The sequence below is a fragment of the Rhincodon typus genome, chromosome 19 (genome assembly GCF_021869965.1).
Source record: "Rhincodon typus isolate 14 chromosome 19, sRhiTyp1.1, whole genome shotgun sequence".
NCBI classification, from domain to species: domain Eukaryota; kingdom Metazoa; phylum Chordata; class Chondrichthyes; order Orectolobiformes; family Rhincodontidae; genus Rhincodon; species Rhincodon typus.
In genome coordinates, this window is record NC_063350.1 from 56,974,452 (window position 1) to 56,989,635 (window position 15,184).

The 15,184-nt window shown below is 42.9% G+C and overlaps 1 protein-coding gene across 1 annotated transcript in view; it reads left to right on the plus strand.

Annotated features, from left to right (window-relative positions):
• LOC125485438 (endothelin-1-like) overlaps nt 1-14,933 on the plus strand; it is a 61,336-nt gene extending 46,403 nt beyond the window's left edge. The window contains exons 2-3 of the mRNA XM_048608199.1: nt 4,946-5,138; nt 14,705-14,933. Of these exons, the coding sequence (XP_048464156.1) occupies nt 4,946-5,138; nt 14,705-14,933 (422 nt within the window). The remainder of the gene's footprint in view (nt 1-4,945; nt 5,139-14,704) is intronic.
• The last annotated feature ends 251 nt before the right edge of the window (nt 14,934-15,184 follow it).

The window sequence follows — 15,184 nt, forward strand, 5'->3', positions numbered from 1 at the left end:
ATAACAGACAACAATGGCCCCAGCACCAATCCTGGTGATATGCCACTGGTCACAGTCTACCAATCACAAAAACAACTCTCCACCATTATCCTTTGCCTCCTATTTGCAAACCAATTTTTGCCTTGGATCCCATGGAGATCTTTTGGAACTTTTGAACCAGCCTTCCTTGTAGAACTTTGTCAAAGACCTTACTGAAGCCCATGTACACCACATCAACTGTACTACCGTCATCAGTTTATTTAGTCACCTTTTCAAAGAGGATTGATGAAGGCAAAGCAGTGGACATGATCTATATGGACTTCAGTAAAGCTTTTGACAAGGTTCCGCATGGAAGACTGGTTAACAAGGTTGGATCACATGGAATACAGGGAGAACTAACCATTTGGACACATAACTAGCTCAAAGGTAGAAGACAGAGGGTGGTGGTGGAGGGTTGCTTTTCAGTCTGGAGGCCTGTGACTAACGGTGTGCCACAAGGATTGCTGGGTCCACTGTTTTTTGTCATTTATCCAAATGATTTGGATGTGAGCATAGGAGGTATGGTTAGTAAGTTTGCAGTTGATATCAAAATTTATAGTGTAGTGGACAGCGAAGAAGGTTACCTCAGAGTACAATGGGACCTTGATCAGATGGGCCATTGGGCCAAGGAGTGGCAGATGGAGTTTAATTTAGATAAATGTGATGTGCTGATTTGGTAAGGCAAATCAGGGCAGGATATATACATTTAATGGTAAGGTCCTGGAAAGTGACCTTGCAGTACAGGTTCATAGTTCCTTGAAAGTGGAATCACAGGTAGACAGGATAGTGAAGAAGGCATTTGGTACCCTTGTCTTTATTGGTCAGTGCATTGAGTATAGGAGTTTGGAGGTCATGTACAGGACATTGGTTAGGCCACTTTTGGAATACTGTTTGCAATTCTGGTCTCACTGCTATAGGAAAGGTGTGAAACTTCAAAGAATTCAGAAGAGATTTACAAGGATGTTCCCAGGGTTGGAGGGTTTGAGCTATAGGGACAGGCTGAACAGACTGGGGCTACTTTCCCTGGAATGTCAGAGGCTGAGGGGTGACCTTATAGAGGTTTATAAAATCATGAGGGGCACGGATAGGGTGAACAGCCAACATCTTTTCCCCAGGGTCGAGGAGTCCATAACTAGAGAGCATAGGTTTAAAGTGAAAGGGGAAAGAGGTAAAAGTGACCTGAGGGGCAACTTTTTTATGCAGAGGGCGGTGCATGTATAGAACAAGCTGCCAGAGGAAGTGGTGGAGGCTGTTACAATTACAACATTTAAAAGGCATCTGGATCGGTATATGAATAGGAAAGGTTTAGAGGGATGTGTGCCAAATGCTGGCAAATGGCTCTACATTCATTTAGGATATCTGGTTGGCACGGACAAGTTGGACTGTTTCCAGGCTGTAAATTTCTATGACTATGATTCTAACTCAACTAACTTAGTAAGACAGGATTTTCCTCTAACAAATCCATGCTGACTACCCCCTGACTAATCCCTGCCTTTCCAATTATTGGTATATGTTCCTCAGAATTATTTTCAATAATTTCCCTACAATTGATATCAGACTGACCAGTCTGTAATTTCCTGGCCTATTCCTGCTGCTATTTTTGAACAAAGGAACTACAATAGCTATCTTCCAGGGTGACAATTCACCAGTGACCAGCAAAGTATTAAATATTTCTGCAAAGAATCTCCTCCCTTGCCTCCCATAGAAGCCTGGAATACATCCTGGGGATTTGTGCACCTTTATGCCCACTAAAATGTCTAATACCTCCTCCTCATTAATTTTAAATTCTATGACTCTATGAGATATGTTTTTTTCTCTGTACATTGTGAGATTTTGGAAATCTCTGTTTTAGGCTGTCTTTGATGGATGAAGGGTCATTGAATTTTTTTAAGGTGAAGGTAAGTAGGTACTTGGTCACAAGGGAATCAAAGGATATTGGTGTAGATGTGGAATGGGAATGTGGAATTCAAAACAGAAACAAATCAGTCACGATATTATTGAATGGCAGAGCAGTCTTGAGAGGTCAAATGGCCTATTCTTGCTCCTAGTTCATGTGTTTGAATGGAATGGAAGCTAGGTAAAGGGGGTTTTGGGGTAAGCTTTGTTAATTAAGGATGGTGAAATTACAGTAGTGAGAGATGACCACTGAAGATCAAGGTGTTGAATCAAAACCAAAAGACCTGCGGATGCTGTAAATCAGGGGAAAAAAAACAAAGTTGCTGGAAAAGCCCAGCAGGTCTGGCAGCATCTGTGAAGGAAAAAACAGAGTTAACGTTTCAGGTCCGGTGACCCTTCCTCAGAACTGTGTAAGGTGTAGAATCAGTTTGGGTAGAGATAAGAAATAGTAACAATAAAAGTTACATATGGGAGTAGCTCATAGGCCTTCTATGGTAGCTACACTGTAGGATACAGTATGCAGGAAAAAATTAGTATGGCTTGTAAGAAAGGTAGTGCAACAAACATGGGTGGTTTCTAATCTTCATACAGGTTGGATGAATCAGCTTGGTAAAGGTAGTCTGTAAGACAAGTTCAGAAGCTGCATTTGGAATGATTTCTTAGAGCAGTACATTCTGATGCCAACCCAGAAGCAGGCTATTTTAAAACTGGTAGCAGGCAACGAGGCAGGATTAATTAATAAATGCCTTGTAAAGCACAAATGTAATCATAAATGTTAGAATTCCACAATCTGGTTGAGGGTGAGAAGTGTAGATTCAATTGTTAAGCATAAATAAGGGCTGGTACTAGAGAATGATAACTGAGTTGGCCACGTGAACTGAGAAAATGTAGGATAACGGAGAAGAATTGCCCGATATTTAAGAAGATTTTTCTTAATTCTCAGCAAATATTCAGTTTTTTTTATGAACTTCATCTTAATTGTCCACCAAGTGACTGGGATAAACCGAATGAGGAATGGCAGAATGAAAAAATCTTTCAGCCCTCATATGAAATAACAGATTCTTTGACCCAAAGACCCACCAATCTTACAAATCCAAAGGCAACATATTCTGGTAGAATAGTCAAAACTCCACATCTAAATTTGTGGGGGATAAGTTTGTGGAAAGTGTGATTATAAACAACAATGATGGGATGAAAGCTTGGGTGAGATGTTTGTGTACAGGTGTGAAAGAGTTAATGCTGAAAGAGTGAACTAAACATCATTCAATATGATGATGTCACATGCATCAGGCAGGGGAACAACACTGGATCTTGAAGGAAAGAGAAATAACATCAAAATCTCCCTCATAGTCCCGTTAATAATGTCTATCGTAGCAACGTAATGGGGATTTTAAAAAATGTATTCATGGCAAATAGGTGTTGCTGACTGGGCCAGCATTTATTGCTCATCTCTAGTCACCCTTGAGAAGGTGTTGATGAGCTGTCTTCTGTGACCACTATAGTCCATGTGCTATAGGGAGGCCTGCAATGCTTGTAAGGCAGGGAATTCCAGGATTTTGAAACAGTGACACTGAAGGAACGGCAATATATTTCCAAGTCAAATGGTGACTGACTTGGAGGGGAGCTTTCAGGTGGTGATGTTCCTATGAATCTGTTACCCTTATCCATCCAGAAGGAAGTGATCATGGGTTTGGAAGGTGATCTCTAAGGATCTTTGGTGAATTTCTGCAGTGCATCTTGTAGATGGTACACACTGCTGCGACTGAGCTTTGGTGGTGGAGGGAGTGAAAAAGGGTGGTAGTGCCAATCAAGTCGACTGATGTGTCTCGAATGGTATCAAGCTTCATGATTGTTCTTTTAGCCATATTGATGCAGACAATGGAGTTGTTATTATGAAGATGGTGGTCTGGTTTTGGGAAATAAGGAGAGACATTACTTACTTCCTAGATTCTGACCTGCTGTTGTAGCCACTGTATTTACATGGCTAATTCAGTTCAGTTTCTGATTAATGGTCAATGTTGATAGCAGTGGATTCAGCAATGGTAACACCGTTGAATGTCAAGAGGGAATGGTTAGCTTCTCTGTCATTGGAGATGGTCACTGCCTGCCTTTGGTGTGGCATAAATGTTACTTGCCATTTTTTCAGCCCAACCTGGATATTGTCCAAATTTTGTTCCATTTGGCCATGGACTGCTTCAGTTTCAGAGGAGTCATGAATGGTGCTGAAAATTGTGAAATCTTCAGTGAACATCCCCACTTCTGACTTAATGATAGAAGGACGGTCATTGATGAAACAGCTGAAGATGGTAGGGCCTGGGACACTACCCTGAGGAACTCCTGCAGAGATGTGGTGGAGCTAAGATGTCTGACCTCCAACAAGCACAACTATCTTCTTATGTGTCGGTTTTGACTCCAACCAGCAGTGAGACTTCCATTGATTCCAGTTTTGTTAGGACTCCTTGATACCACATTTACTTAAAAGCAATGTCAAGGGCAATCACTCTCACTTCGCCTCTTGTCATGTTCGACCCAAAGCTGCAATGAGATCAGGAGCTGAGTGGACCCAGCAGAACCCAAACTGAACCCATTCCCATTTAGTATTATGGAGCAAACTACATCTTGTTCAAGACAAGAGCCTCTTGTTGTTGGATTACAAAGTGGCGTTCCTTCACCAGACTAGATCAAGTAGGCCGTATAATTCCCAACCAGGAGAGAGGACTGCAGTAAACCTACTAGCTGGATCTTACACCATGATGTTATGTTGAGGATTTGTTAAACAATGAATGGAATAAGAGGGTAAATATTGAACCAATGGTCAGAATGAGGTGGGCATATGATAAGTGTTGGATGGAGTGCGCAAGTATTTAGTGTATCAATGGAGAATGGCTACATGTATTTAATTAATAAATGAATGAAGTGAGGGGGTATTTAGTGAATCAGTTATTGATTCTCTCACTTGTCTAACTGTGTGCAAGTGTAATTGAAGCTTGTCTGTGTGATTAATCCTCCAACTTGTGCTCTTTCTTTGCAGGCATCTATGGGGGAGAGCCCTCAAACAGTGCCAGAGACAGGGAGGTAGACCTACGGGCCCATCTTCATTCAGGGATCAATGCTGCACTGGTGCGACCCCGAGCGCGTGTTAAACGTTGTACCTGTTACTCGTACAAGGACAAAGAGTGTGTGTACTACTGCCACCTGGATGTCATCTGGATGAACACCCCAGAGTAAGTTGTGAACAGGTGGAGTCAGATGTGTACAGAACTCAAACTAGGGTCAGGTATATAGGAACATGGGCAGTGGGACGCCATTCAGCTCTTTGAACATATTCCTCCAAGTAGTGCAATCATGGCTAATCAACCGCTGCAAAGTCTTTTTCCAATATCAACTCCTGATCCCTTTGAAGCATTGCTATCAAGTAAAACAAACTCAAAGACTGAGTTTCCACAGCCCTCTGCAATAGAGAATCCCAAAGATTCATAACCTTCTGAGTAAGATGACAGCCACGACACTGGCACCTATCCACAATGTGAAAAATTACAACAAGTCGACTGTAGGATGAGGTCGGGTCGGGTTTCCCTCTAAATGTTTCCCTCACTGCCTGCCACTGACCTAATCATAGCAGTTCTGTTCTTTAGGAACCAGGCAGCCCAACCAATAGCAGTGGCACGGAGCCACTCTTGGTGTTAGACATTGAGATTCCTCACCCAGAGTACATCCTGTTCTCTTGTTACCCTCAGTGCTTCTTCCAGTTGGTGTTTGACATGGAGGAGCACTGACTCCTCAGTTGAGGGAGTTGGTAATCAGCAGGGCCTATCCTTGGCCATGTTATCAGACTCTCTACAGTCTAGAGTCAAAGTTGAGAACTCCCAGAACAATCTGTTCTCGACTCTGTACCACTGCACCCAATGAAGAAAATCAATCACAGCCTTAAATGTACTTGATGTCTGAAAATCCACAACATTCCAGTGAAAGCATTGTTGATCATCTCAGTCATGGATAGTCGATGCCATCTCCTGAGACTATTTCTTGAAACTCATTAGATTCGACACTGAGGGCTTGTTTCTTTCTGTCTGCGCTATCTAGAACATGGGGAGCAGTCTTAGGATAGGGGCTAAGATGAGAAAAACTGTCTTCATTCGAGGGGTTGTAAATCTTTGTAAACTCTACCCCTGAGAGTTGTGGATGATCTGTTGAGGATATCCAAGGCTGAGAGAGACAGATTTTGATCTCTCAGAGAATCAAACGATCTGTGGATTAAGCAAAAAAGTGGAGTTGAGGCAGGAAGTCAGCCATGATCATATTGAATGGCACAGCTGGTTTGAAGTCTGAATGGTTTACTCCTGATGTTTTTCTTTTTTCTTTCATGGAATATGGGTGTCACTGGCAAGGCAAGCATTTGTTGCCCATCCCTAATTGCCCTTGAACAAAGTAGAATTTCTAGGGCCATTTCAGAGGGCATTTAGAAATCTGCAACACAAAGGGACTTGAGGGAACTTGTGCATGAAATACAGAAAGCTAACACACAGGTACAGCAGGGAATCAGGAAGGCTAATGGTATGTTGGTGCTTATTGCAAGGGGGTTGGAGTATAAGAGTAGGAACTTCTCACTGCAACTGTACAAGGTGCTGGTGAGACCACATCTGGAGTAGTGTTTGCAGTTTTGGTCCCTTTATTTCAGGAGAGATATTATTTCATATTTCAGTTCAGAAAAGTTTCACTAGGATGATCCCTAATATGGAGGGATTGTCTTATGAGCAAAGGCTGAACAGTTTGGGACATTACTCACTGGAGTTTAGAGAATGAGGGGTGACCTCATTTAAACATATAGGACTGTTAAAGGGCTAAATGCTGAGAGGATGTTTCCCCTCATAGTCTCAGAATAAAGGGGTGCCAATTTAAGAGTGAGTGAAGAGGACTTTTTTTTTCTCTCAGAGGGTTGAGAGTCTTTGAACTTCTTACCATAGAGAGCTGTAGGGGCAGGGTCCTTGCTACATTAAAGACTGAGATAAATTCTTGATCAGTCAGGGAATCAAGGATAATGGGGAAAGAACAGGAAAGCGGACATGAGACTTGTCAGATCAGTAATAATCCTATTGAATGGTGGAGCAGACCTGAAGGGCTGAACAATCTCCCACATTCCTATTTCTTATGGTCTTATAGTCTCTGACCTGCTCATGTAGCTACAGTACTTATATGGTTAGTCCAGTTCAGTTAATAGAGTCATAGAGATCTAGAACACAGAAAAAGTTCCTTTGGCCCATCACATCCTCACCAGCCATAAACAACCACCTAAGCATTCTAATCCCATTTCTCAGCACTTGGCCCATAGACTTGTATGCCTTGGCATCGCAACTGCACATCTAAATGCTACTTAAATATTATGAGGGTTTCTGCCTCCACTTTACAAGCAGTGAGTTCCAAAATTCCACCACCCTATGGGGGAAAATGCTTTTTCCCGCATTTCCTCTAAACCATCTACTCCTGACCTTAAATCTATGCCCAGGTCATTGATTCAATAATCAATGTTAACCCCCAGATTGTTGATAGTGAGGGATCCACAGTGATGGTAACATAGTTCAATGTCAAGAAGTGATGGCCTGATTCTCTCTTTATAATTGACCGTTGCCTAGCATTTGTGTGGCATGAATATTACTTACCACTTATCAGCCCTACCCTGAATATTGTTCAGATTTTGTTTCATTTGGACACAGACTGCTTCAGTTGTGAATGGTGCTGAAATTGTGAAATCGTCAGAAAACATGTCACTCTGACCTTATGACAGAGGGCAGGTCATTGATGTAGCTGTTCAAAATAGTTAGACCAAACTCCTGCAAAGACGTCCTGGAGCTGAGATGGCTGACCTCAATGACAATCATCTTCCTTTATTCTAGGCACGACTCCAACCAATGGAAACTTTTTCCCCTGAATTCTCATTGACTGCATTTTTGAACACAGAACAATATAGCACAAGGCCTTCAGACCACCATTGTCAACAACAATGCTATCCTAAACTAATCCCTATCTGCCTGCACATGGTCAAGGATCAGTGTTGGAACTGCAATTGTTTACAATTACAAAGATGATTTAGAGTTGGGGACCAAGTGTAGAGTGTCAAAGTTCATAGATGACAGTAAAATGAGTGGTACAGCAGAGGGTGCAGGGAATCTGAAAGTTTGCAGAGGGATATGGATAGGTTAAAGTGAGTGGGCAAGGGTCTGGCAGATGGAATACAATGTTGGTAAATGTGAGGTCATCCATTTGGTAAGAATAACAGCAAAATGGACTTTTATTTAAATGGTGAAAAATTGCAGCATGCTGCTGTGCAGAGGAGCTTATGCATGAATCACAAAAGGTTGGTTTGCAGCTGCAGCAGGTAATTAAGAAGGCAAATGGAATATTGTCCTTCATTACTGGAGGGATGCAGTTTAAATACAGGGAGACAATGCTGCAGTTGTACAGGGGGCTGGTGGGGCCACACCTGGAGTACAGTGTACAGTTTTGGTTTCCTTAGCTGAGAAAGGATGTACTGGCACTGGAGGGGGTACAGAGGAAGTTCAGTAGGTTGATTTCAGAGTTGAAGAGTTGGCTTATGAGGAACGATTGGGTAGACTGGGACTATACTCATTGGAATTTTAAAGAATGAGGGGGATCTTATTGAAACATACAAAATTATGAACGGAATAGATAAGATAGAAGCAGGGTGGTTGTTTCCACTGATGGGTGAAATTAGAACTAGGGGGCATAGCCTCAAAATGAGGGGGAGCAGTTTTAGGACTGTGGAGGAACTTCTTCACCCAAAAGGTTATGAATCTGTGGAATTCACTGCCCAGTGAAGCAGATGAGGCTACCTTGTTGAATGTTTTTAAGACAAAGATAAATAGATGTTTTGAACAGTAAAGGAATTGAGGGATATGGTGAATGGACAGGTAAGTGGAGCTGAGTCCACAAAAGGATCAGCCATGATCTTATGGAATGGCAGCCTCGACGGGCCAGATGGCCTACTCCTGCTCCTGTTTCTTACGTTGTCATGTTCTTACACTGTTCTATTCCCTGCCTGTTAATGTCTCTGTCTAAATGCCTCTTTAAACGTTGCCATCATATCTGCTTCCACCACCTCCCCTGGCAGTGCATTCCAGGCCCCAAATACCCTCTGTGTAAAAAATCTTTCCTCTCACATTTCCTTCAAACTTCTCCCCTCTCTGTAAACCTGTGCCACATAGCAATTTACATTTCCACCCCGGTACAAAGACTCCAACAATTGATCCTATTCACACCTCTCATAATTTTATATAATACTATCAGATTGCCCCTTACCTTCTGGTGTCTAATGCAAACCTCCTAATTTAACACAGTCCAAGCCAGGCAACATCCTGGTAAACCAATTTTGCACCCTCTCCAGAGATTCCACATACTTCCTATAGTGTGGTGACCAGAAGTGCACACAGTACTCCAAATGTAGCCTGACCAAAGTCTTATACAGTTGCAACTTGACTGCAACATGACTCAGTCAAGTGCAGCATTGATGTCGAGGGCTGCATACACTTACCTCACCTCTAGAATTGAGCTCTTTTGTCCATTTTTCAACCAAGGCTGCAATGTGGTCAGGAGCTGAGTGGCCCTGGCAGAACCTAATCTGGGCATTGCTGAGCAGGTTATTGTTGAGCAGATGCTGCTTGATCGCACGGTTGATGACACCTTCCATCACTTTACTGATGATTGAGAGTAGCCTGATAGAGTGGCTGGGTTGGGGTTGTCCTGCTTTTAGTCTACACAACATATCTGTGCAATTTTTTATATTGTCAGGTAGATGCCAGTGTTGTAGCTGAAACAGGAACAGGAGTAGGCCATTCAGCCATTCAAGTCTGTTCTGCTATTCAGTATGATCATGGCTGATCTATGGCCAAACTCCATATACCTACCCTTAGCCCATCTCACTTAATACCTTTGCTTAACAAAAATTGATCTGTCTTGAATTTAAAATTAATAACTGATCCAGCATCCACTGCTGTTTTTGGAAGAGCATTCCAATTCTCTCCCAACCTTTGTGCGTAGAAATGCTTCCTGACATCACTCCTGAATGGTCTGACCCCAATTCTAGACTATGCCCCCTAGTTCTAGAATTCCCAACCAGTGGAAATAGTTTATTTTTATCTACCCTGTCTTTTCCCGTCATAATCTTGAAGACTTTGATCAGATCACCCCTTAACCTTCTGAATTATAGAGAAAACGGGCCTAATTTGTATATTTTTCCTCATAATTTGACCCCTGAAGACAAGGAATCATTCTTGTAAACTCCAAGGCCAATATATCCTTTCTAAGGTGAGATGCCCAGATCTTCTCACAGTACTCCAAGTGGGGTCTAACCAGAGTTTGTCTAATGACAGCATTACAGATCCTAGTAGTCCTATAGATATATAAGCAGCATTCTATAAGCTTTTTTTAATATTTTCTGCACCAATTTTTTTTGTAACTTAAGACCGTCTGGAAAGTTTCCTGATCTATCTTTTTTCCATCCAAAATGGAGGACCTCACGCTTGCTTAGATCAAAATCCATCTGCCACAGTTTTGCCCATTCACTTAGTCTATCAATATCCCTTTGTAATTTTGTGCTATTATCTACAGTGTCTACAATGCCACTTAACTTGGTGTCATCAGCGAATTTGGATGTATGACTTTCTCTGCTATTATCCAAGTATAATGTGAATAAATGATGTGAACAACTGAGGCTCTAATACAGGTTTGGTTAGGGTTGCAACAATGTCTGGAGCACATGTCCTCAGTACTATTGCCAGAACCTTGTCAGGGTCCATAACCTTTGCAGTATCCAGTGCCACTAGCCATTTTTTGAGTGAAACAAGTTGGTTGAAAACTGGCATCTGTGTTGCTGAGGATCTGTGGAGGTTGCTGAGATGGATTATCCACATGGCACTTTTGACTGACGATTGTTACAAATGCTTTAGCCTGATCTTTTGCACTCATGCAGCACTCCCCCATCATTGAGTGTGGGGATATCTGTAAGGCCTGTTCCTCCTCCAGTGAATTATTTAATTGTCCACCACCAGTCTTGTGGCAAGCACTAGATGCATCATTCATGTCAAAGGAATCTGTTTATTCTTTCTCTTTATTCTCTGTCCACTAATCAATCCTCATTTCAGACTATTACCCTTAATCCCATGAGCTTTAATTTTGTCTAACAATTTCTTCTCCGGCACTTTCCTCCTCCCCTGACCGTCTGTCATCAGTCTAACTACCTCCTTTTCCTACCTAATATCAGTCTGAAGTGGAGTCACCGCACTCAAAATATTAACCTTATTTCTCTCTCCACAAATGTGCCAGACCTGCTGAGTTTCTCCAGAAATTTCTGGTTTTGTGGCACCTTTTATTGGATTACTGCTGCCAGGACACTTTCTGCACAGGGATAGGCTCCCAACTCAGAGAGGGGACTGCACCTCAGGGCTGCCTGCTCACTCTCTTAGCACTCATTTATTTCGTGCTTACTTTCATGCTTACAGCATTCTGCCTTGCCTGGCCTTGCCTTGCCTTCTTGTGCTTTGCCTTCTTAGCTAGGAATGAAAGACTTGCAATCCTTCTGTCTTGACTTGCCTTTTCGCACAGAAGCAAAAATGTTTCTGGTTGTTAGCAATCCTCAGCCAAGGGGAGTACATCTTGCTGTGTGCTGCATGAATCTGAGCCCAGCACCATGTGCTAGATACAGCAAACACACTGCATATGCAGCAAGCAGGTAATAATGTCTGAAAGTCTTCAGGGAGAAGTCCTCACCGAAGTCAGTGGAGACATTCAGGGTTCTACCACAGTAAGCCAAGGACTGCCTCTGATATCAGTCCTGGGGATTAGGTGTGGTCAGTCAGCTGCTCAGGGCAGTCAGGTTCAGAGATTCTGTACCTCTACAGGCTGGAGTGTGGACCACGGTCAGCCCTGTGGCTCCAGTCCAGGAATCATGTGAAGTCTTTCAGAGAGCTGATCAGTTATCACTCAGGACTACCCATTCAACTTGGTCAAGGGGGGTGGTCATAGTCAGTCCAGGAGATCCATGCACTAAAGGTCAAAGTAGGGTGTTATCAGGGGCAAAAACAGAAGGTGCTGGAAATGCTCAGCAGGTCTGGCAGCATCTGTGAAGAAAAAAATCAGAGTTAACGTTTTGGGTCCAGTGACCCTTCCTCAGAACTTTTTTTTCTTCACAGATGCTGCCAGACCTGCTGAGCTTTTCCAGCAGCTTCTGTTTTTGTTCCGGATTTACAGCATCTGCAGTTATTTTGGTTTTTATTTAGTGTTATCAGGGGCCACTGCTTTGGATGGAAAACTAAGGAACACATTGTAGGGATTGGAGGCAGCATAGAGAGGGGATGTCATTTGTGAAGTTGGGGGCGGAGTTACTCAACATATAAATGGGGGAAGACAATAGAACATGGACAAAAGAGCTGAAATTCAGAGGGGAGGTGAGAGTGATTCTCGTGGATATCAGCTGTTCCCCTTAGTCAAAGGGTCAATAACAGTGGGGCATGATTTTAATGCAGAAGGCAAAAGGTTTAGAGGGGACTGTGGAAAAGTTTTCTCACCGAGAGGGTGTTGGGGATCTGGAACATACAGACTGGCAGGAAACCTCAACCTTTTAAAAAGTACTTGGATGAGCCTTTGCAGTGTCATAGCATTCATGTCTATGGGTTTAATGTGGTAAAATGGGACTAGTGTAAGTAGTAGTGTGTTTTTTGATAGTACAGACTCGAAAAGATGAAGGTTGTCTTCTGTACTGTGTGATTCTATGATCAAGGCTCGAGAGTAACTGAAGACAATGGGAATCAGGGAGTTATGTGTCTACTTGTTGGAGTCATACCTACTACTAACAGAGATGATTGTGATTGTCGGAGGTCAGTCAACCCAGTTCCTTGACATCTTTCAGGAGTTCCTCAGGGTAGTGTCCTAGGCCACTTATCTTTAGCTGTTTCATCAATAACCTTGTCTCCATCATAAGGTCAGAAGTGGGGATGTTTGCCAATGATAGCATAATATGCAGTATCAATTGCAACTCCTCAGATACTGAAGTAGTCTATTTTCTAATGCAACAAGATCTGGACAATATCTAGGCTTGAGCTAACAAGTGGCAAGTAACATTCACACCACACAAATGCCAAGTAATGGCCACCCCTCCTTAACATCCAATGGCATTACCATTGAGGAGTCAGGGCCTGTATTCTCTAGAGTTTAGAAGAATATGAGATGATCTAATTGAGGTGAAGCAACTCTTACACCGAGTGACAAAATAGGTGTGGGAGAATTGATTCACCAGGCTGTATCATGTAGAATCAGAGGACATATTTTCAGATAAAATGCAAGAGAGTTAAGACTGTGCTGAGGAGAAGTTTCTTCACTCATAGGATGGTGAATTTTTGAATTTTCTACTCCAGGAGGCTTTAGAGCATAGAACATGTTAAAGACAGAGATCAAATATATTTCACGGTATTAATGGTCTCAAGGGACATGAGGTTTAGAAAAATGGTATTGAGGTAAATCAGTTGTCATCTTATTGGATGTTGGAGCAGGCTCAAAGGGCTGACTAATTTACTCCTGCTCTTTTTCATGATGTAATTTTCTTCTGACCATCTGGGAGTCGCCATTGACAAGAAACTTCATAGAATCCCTACAGTATGGAAACAGGCCATTTGGTCCATCGAGTCCACACTGACCCTCTGAAGAGCAACCCACCCAGACCCATCCCCTACCCTATCCCACTATGGGTAATTTAGCATGGCCAATACATCTAACTTGCACATCTTTGGACTGTGGGAGGAAAGCGGAGTACCCAGAGGAAACCCACGCAGACACGGGGAGAATGTGCAAACTCCATACAGACAGTTGCCTGAGGCTGGAATCGAACCTGGGTCCCTGGCACCATGAGACAGCAGTGCTAACCGCTGAGCCACCCCCCATAAACTAAAATGGTCTTGCCTTATAAATACTGTGGCTATAAAAGAAGTTCAGATGCTAGGAATTCTGGAATGGGTAACTCACTTCCTGACTCCCCAAAACCTGTCTACAAGACAAAAGTCAGGAATGTGATGGTATAGTCCCCATTTGCCTGGGTGGTTGTAGCTTCAATAACAGGATTGGCGCCATCCCAGAAAAATCAGCCGCTTGATTGGCAGTACATCTACCACTTCAACATTCACCATTCATCGCTAGCAACACAAAAGCAACAGTGTGTACTGTCTACTAGAAGCTGGGATTTTCCAAGAATTCAAGGTGAATTTGAATATATTTTCAATTGATAAATGAGTCAGAGGTGGTGGGAAGAGTGGTGGGAGACAGGAGAGTGAATTTGAGACCACAGGTCAGCCATAATCTAATTGAATGATGGAACTGGATGGAGGAGCTGAATGGCTTATTTCTGTTCCTAATGGTTGTGCTTTATGAAAAACAAGGAGTGTGTTGAATTTGGAGGGCAGTGATGTGAGGATGAGAAAATGGAGGAATGAGGCCAGCTGGGGAGTATGTGGGATGGGGACGTGGGGAAGGAAGTGGAAGTGGAGTGGGGAGAAGGAAGAGGATTGAGAGGGGCAAAGCAGATGAGGGGGAATGGAGCTGAGCAGGGAGGGCAGGAGGGAGAAGAGGGGATTGGGATGAGGAAGTGAAGTAGGTGAGGAGGAGAGTCATGATGTTCAGTGTTTCAAAGAGAACACGTGATGTTGACTGCACAGTGACTTGTCTTTGAGATTTTGACCTTTTGTGATAGGGCATTTTCCTCATCCTTAATGTTATGGCATCTTAATTCCAGACGAATTGTACCATATGGATTAACGAATGTGCAAAGACATAAACGTTCGGACAAAGAGGAGACAAGTGGGTCGCTGACGGCTCCAAGAGCTCGATGTATCTGCACAGTGGAAACTGATTGGCAGTGCAGCCAATTTTGTCAACAGAATGAGCGATGTAGAGGTCAGATACAAGCTAAGTGCAAATGGTTTGTGGCAACTATGCACAAAATCAGGAGAGCAACTAGATGATGTTTTGTTGTCTAAAAAGGAACTTCTGTTTAAATCTTGATCCACTCCTAACCTGTCCTAGTAGGAACCCACTCATACTCCATGACAGGGATTGTCTCCCAAACTGGCCCAGCAGGGACCTTCTTTTGATCGGGCCTGGCAGGGATCTCTCCCATGCTGACCAATGGCAACTTGTGGGATGTACACATTGTGAATCTCAGGGGAGAGTGATCCACAGCTGAAGCATGATGAGTCAATCTGGGTGAAGAACA